The sequence below is a fragment of the Mastomys coucha genome, unplaced genomic scaffold (genome assembly GCF_008632895.1).
Source record: "Mastomys coucha isolate ucsf_1 unplaced genomic scaffold, UCSF_Mcou_1 pScaffold22, whole genome shotgun sequence".
Classification (NCBI taxonomy): domain Eukaryota; kingdom Metazoa; phylum Chordata; class Mammalia; order Rodentia; family Muridae; genus Mastomys; species Mastomys coucha.
Window position 1 is genome coordinate 166,193,071 of NW_022196905.1, and position 6,000 is coordinate 166,199,070.

General features: G+C 36.7%; 1 protein-coding gene across 1 annotated transcript in view; it reads right to left on the minus strand.

The window, feature by feature from the left end:
• Positions 1–6,000, minus strand: part of LOC116104754 (disintegrin and metalloproteinase domain-containing protein 5-like) — a 76,722-nt gene that overhangs the window by 23,379 nt on the left and 47,343 nt on the right. Inside the window, exons 16-17 of the mRNA XM_031391225.1 lie at positions 3,810–3,896; positions 3,029–3,143 (exon numbers count right to left, since the gene is read on the minus strand). Coding sequence (XP_031247085.1) covers positions 3,029–3,143; positions 3,810–3,896 — 202 coding nt within the window. The remainder of the gene's footprint in view (positions 1–3,028; positions 3,144–3,809; positions 3,897–6,000) is intronic.

Below are 6,000 nucleotides of genomic sequence, written 5' to 3' on the forward strand. Positions count from 1 at the left end.
TCTGTGGAGCAAAATGTTGAATCCTTTGGACACGTGGTAAGGAGTGGTATAGCTGGGTGATGTGGTAGATTTTCAGAATTTGAGGCTAAGTCCCTATAGCTAAAGACACCAGTGTCTTCTGTAGAGAGAATCTCTTATGCACGGTATAATAGCATTTACCTGCTTAAAAAAAAAATAAAGCCTTTGGCCAATAATCTATGAAACAAATGGATTTAACAGATATCTATAGAACATTTTATCCTAAAACAAAAGGATATACCTTCTTCTCAGCACTGCATGGTACCTTCTCCAAAATTGACCATATAATTGGTCACAAAACAGGCTTCAACAGATACGAGAAGATTGAAATAATTCTATGCATCCTATCAGATCTCCACAGACTAAGGCTGGTCCTCGATAGAAACAATAGAAAGCCCACATACATGTGGAAGCTGAACAACACTCTACTCAATGATAACTTGGTCAAGAAAGAAATAAAGAAAAAATTAAAGACTTTTTAGAGTTTAATGAGAATGAAGCCACAACATACCCGATCTTATGCGACACAATGAAAGCAGTCCTAAGAGGAAAACTCATAGCTCTGAGTGCCTCTAAAAAGAAACTAGAAAGAGAATACACTAGCAGTTTGACAGCACATCTGAGAGCTCTAGACCAAAAAGAAGCAAATTCACCCAAGAGGAGTAGATGGCAGGAAATAATCAAACTCAGGGCTGAAATCAACCAAGTGTAAACAAAATGAACTATACAAAGAATCAACCAAACCAGGAGGTGGTTCTTTGAGAAAAATCAACAAAATAGATAAACCCTTAGCCAGACTAACTAGAGGGCACAGAGACAGTATCCTAATTAACAAAATCAGAAATGAAAAGGGAAACATAACAGAAACTGAGGAAATCCAAAAATTCATGAGATCCTACTACAAAAGCCTAAACTCAACAAAACTGGAAAACTTGAATGAAATGGACAATTTCCTAGACAGATAGCAGGTACCAAAGTTAAATCAAGATCAGATAAATGATCTAAACAGTTCCGTATCACCTAACGAAATAGAAACAGTCATTAATAGTCTCCCAACCAAAAAAAGCCCAGGACCGGATGGATTTAGTGCAGAGTTTTATCAGATCTTCGAAGAAGACCTAATACCAATACTCCTCAAACTATTCCACAAAATAGAAACAGAAGGTACTCTACCCAATTCATTCTATGAAGCCACAATTACTCTGATACCTAAACCACAAAAAAGACCTAACAGAGAATGAGGCAAGAAATAGAAGGTAGGAGTTCTAGCACAGAGGGAGAGGTATTCTTAGAGTCAGGCATGGGAATTTGCCCAGGAACTTAGAGGAGACAGATGCATAAAACTGAGAAGAACAGTACCAGCCATGTGGCACTCTTAGAATAAAATCAATGGGTAATTATGAGTTTGTCAGGAAACAGAGCCAAGGCTATTGACCTAAGCATTTACTAATAAATAAGAAGTCTTGAGTCATTATTTCTGGGAACAAAGTAGTTGGGGGGGGGGCGGGGAAGCCTTTACTTAGTCTTCAGATGCAAGGCTTGAAGGACTAGAGCGGGATGTTATCCAGAAGTCTCCTATTTGAAGACTAGCTCTTATGGTACCAAGGGAGCAATGCCAACTCCCAAAGGAAAAGAAGCAATCAATAGTTCATAAGCTATAAAGCTTATGAACCACAACAATGACCAAAATAACAGAATATTGCTAAAGATATAATAGTGGAAATAATCTACAGCTATCTAACTAAATATAAGGCCTGCTTTGTAGAAGGAGATTCATGCCTAGGAATGCAAACCTGCCCAACTGTCCATAGCTGGTGAGGCTCTGGAAGCTAGGGAGAGTTGAACCTTCAACTACCACTTCCCCCAAGTCAGTATAATCTCTAGCTGTTTTCTTAATATGTATCTTTATGCTCAAGGATAAGGAAAGTCTCACTATACTAATCAAAGAAGCTTCTTGTGGAGGCTGAAGACTATTACAAAAGCCACAAATACTCAAAAATGCAGAAAATAAACAACTGTGTGGTATATAGCCTTATCTGATGAGTCTATAACACAACACATACTACTAATTAGTTCTATTAGTTTGTTTAAATGATTACATTTATTTTATTCAAAAGCACTCATTATGAAATAATATATAAATCAAAAACATCTCTTTTTTACATTTACTATGAAATAAAATGTATATACATATATGTATGTATATATAATGTATAATATGTATATATAATATATATCATGGTTATATGTCATATCTTAAATTATCATACTTTTATTTTAGCTTAGCATGTCATTTGTAACATCTATAGAGAAGTCCATCCAAGACTTCCACAAGTCCTTGTAAAGGCTCAAAAAGAAGGATGCCAAGGCTTCCATAAATGCCCTATTATTTTGAGTGAGCTGGATACCATCTCCAGCTAAGGAACCCTTACTTTTCCAAGTCTTACCTATGTCTGTTTCATCTCAAGATACTATTTAGGCACAGTGGAAAGGAGATATCAAATAAGAAATCCCCAAATATTAACTTTAGAGCAGGAAAAAGACATCCAATTTTTAAGTCAATTGGGAAAAAGGTAGTCTAGAAGACTATGAAAGATAGAAAAAAGAAAGAAAGAGAGAAAGAAAGAAAGAAAGACAGGAAGGAAGGAAGAAAGGAAGAAAGAAAGAAAGAAAGGAAGAAAGAAAGAAAAGAAAGAATAATCAATGGAATATTTGATACTATTCTAAACAAGAACTTTTGGAGACAATGCAATGCCAACAACTGAAATCAGCTATTCAAATTATATAAATTGAATTTGTACATTAAAATTGCTAGCACTAGGCATGCTTTGATCTTAATGTACAATCTCAATACTAGTAGGGAAAGAATCTAAGAAACTGTATGGTCCATGCTTTTGAACCTTATGAAAAGCCCTGTGTGCTACATTCGTTGCTATGTAAGAAAGACTTGGACCTTTAACTTGTCCTCTGACATACTACATTTAATAAAGAGAATTTTAAGAATGCTAACCTTCAACAAAATATTTGTGTCCATCATCAATGCTTCCAAACTGTCCTGGTCGCTCATCACAATAAGGAGGGTTATAACCCCTATCACAATGGCAATGGTGAAAATTGTTGCAAACCTAGATAAATTAAAATGAAAAATTCAGGACCACATAGTTTAAATACAAACTCATCAAGTTTCCTCTTATAATTGTCCATACTTTAGAGGATATATCAAAGTTTCTGTGGCTAAGTTACCTTTTTCAGTTTTTTACCTATTTTTTCAAATTCCCTATAACCACACCCAAGTACCAAAGCTGCCAATAACATCTAGATAATTGTCTTGTCACTTAATACTTTCTAGCTTCACAGGGCAGCCCAGATTCTAATAAGGTTGGCAATGACTTTCTAACAGCATCTGTTTGCTGCCTCTTGCCTTGTCTTTATAAGCAGAGGATTGTATAGTTCTGTGGCTATACAAGGATGCACTCCCTCAACATTCTCTACTCCACATATTCACCAAACATTTTACATACCCAGAACTATATTCTGTGACTAGTTGGCAAGTTCCTTAAGAAGAGAAGGCTGGAGTTACATATTATAATAAATATAGTAAATATAACATTTATTATATTTATAATGTGCAATAATTATATTATATGTCATATAATACATGATTTAATAAAGTAAAATACAATTAATATAATACATAATATAGTAAATTTGATAAATGATACCATACACAATAAAAGTGGCAAAAAACCCAAGTCAGTTATAAAGCCATATTGCTAAAGATAAATACTTACCCCATGGTCATTGCAATCTCTAGTAGCATTGCAACTGTTTAAATCCATGTGAAATCTAGTTTCTTTGCAATTTGCTTGTACACAAAACTGAAGCAAAGCAAGAAGAAGATGAGAAAACAACAGTCAGTCAGACCATGAAATTGAAAGCATGGATCAAATACAAGATACTTTTAGAAAAATCAGAAACCATATTACCATAATTGGGATTCAAATCTATGAGAATATAGTCAAGCAAAATGGTAATTGCTATATATTGCAATGAGCTTCGTGCCTGCAGATTGTAAATCAGACAAGGACTTCTGAGTCTTATTTTCAAACCATCTATCTTAAGAAGTCCTCTTAGAAAGGTAGGAGGTAATGCCAGTTTTCATCACACATGGAAGGAGCCTCCATGCTCTGCAGTGAGGGAGCACTTACAGATACGTCACCTTTGTGATGACCTTTCATTAAAAGTAACTAGCACACAAAGTCCACATCAGACATGGAGTTATTGATGGTATAAGGCTGTCTGTAGGCCTTTAAAAGTGTCCTGCAGGAGGGATGTGGCAGAGTCTGGGAGCTGAGAGCTGGAAGATCTTTGGGATGCTATAAGCAGGGCTGAGAATGCCCTTCTGGTGGGAATTTTGAAGCTCAGCACACTGAGAGGAGTGTGAGCAATGGGGACCTGGCTCAAGAGCTTTTAAAAGATGGCAGGGACAATGATTAGGAGCTTGGCTACAGGTCCCTATAATATTCTGGCAAACATTCTAGATGCATTCTGTTCATTTCTGAAAACTCAGTTGAAGCAGAGGCAGAGTTGGAAAACATGCTGTTTGACAGGGAATGGAAAGATTTAACGACGCAGGCAAAGGCAGCACTAGGGGAGCACTTCTAGGGAGCACCCTCAATTTCTAGAGATTAGCATCATCAAGCTGAAATCTCTTGCTCCAAACTGACACAATGGGGAAGGTTTCCCAAGGGAAAGGTCTCTCTTTTAAAAGTTTTGATCTTTTACATTCAAGTTCACCTCAAAAAGAGAACACCTGAGCACAGCACATGGACAAGAGGGTTCTCCTCTCAAAGAACACCTCCCAGCAGCATTTCCCAAGGATCAGCACACAGAGGGCAGTACATCTGGGGTCCAGGAAGGTCAAGCTACATCTCAAATTGGCAGGAAAACTTGACAGCGTCATCCATATGGCACATTTTTTATGAGAGTAATGAGCACAAAACTGAGGAGGCCAGAGACCTGCTCCATAGACACAGGGGCTAGGCTAATGCTAGGCAGTCGGAGGCATGATCAGATTTACAAGGAGGCACACAGAGGTTATTGCATGATGCTCTAAAGGTAAAGTTTAAGGAGCAATTAGATCCCAGGACAGAAAAAAATGTCCAGAGAGTGGAACAACCAATGAGAAAAGCTACAGGCACAGATTAGAGATAGCCCAAGAGACTGAGTGCTGTAGACAGCAGAGCTGGAAAAGTCCTTTAAGTCCCATTTGTTTTCATCAAGAATGTCAGATGTCCAATGGAGAGCTGCAAGATTTACTGTTTGCTGGATTTTTGTCTTGGTTTGCTTCAGAATTTCCTTGCTATACCCCTATAACTCATTTCTGGAATGGGATGTTCACACCATTGTAAGTTGGAAGCATGTAGCTTTTTTTTTTAAATGATAGTAGACTGACAGGTAAGAGCCTGCTTCTCTCAGAAGAAATTCAGCACTTTCATCTTTTAACAGAGTTGGAACTATAAAGACCTCAGAGACTTTAGAGTTTGAACTGAATGCCTTTTGCATTTAAAAATGGCCATTGAAGGTGACTGCCACTTCCCTCTATTCTGTTTATTCTAAACAGAATAAGCTAGACCAAGTAGAAGGGGAGTTACTGCTACTAGGAGAATTCCTGGAGGATCCCAAGATGTCTCCTACTCTTCTCAATTCTTACATTAAGCACCTCAGTGGAAAACAGTGAGCAGATATTTTTATTTGTTAAACTTATTTAATGGACATTGTAGTTGCTCTTATTATGTATCACTACAATAAACTAACAATCATGTTTTAACATTTTGAAAATCATGAAATAAAAAATAAGAAATACAGAAGATAGTTACATAAAAGCCTACTACTTCTCTTTTTTTCTATTTTTTTTATTTACATGTAAATTTCTCCATTGCCAGTTTCCCCTCCAAAAAACAAAGAAACAAACAAAAACAA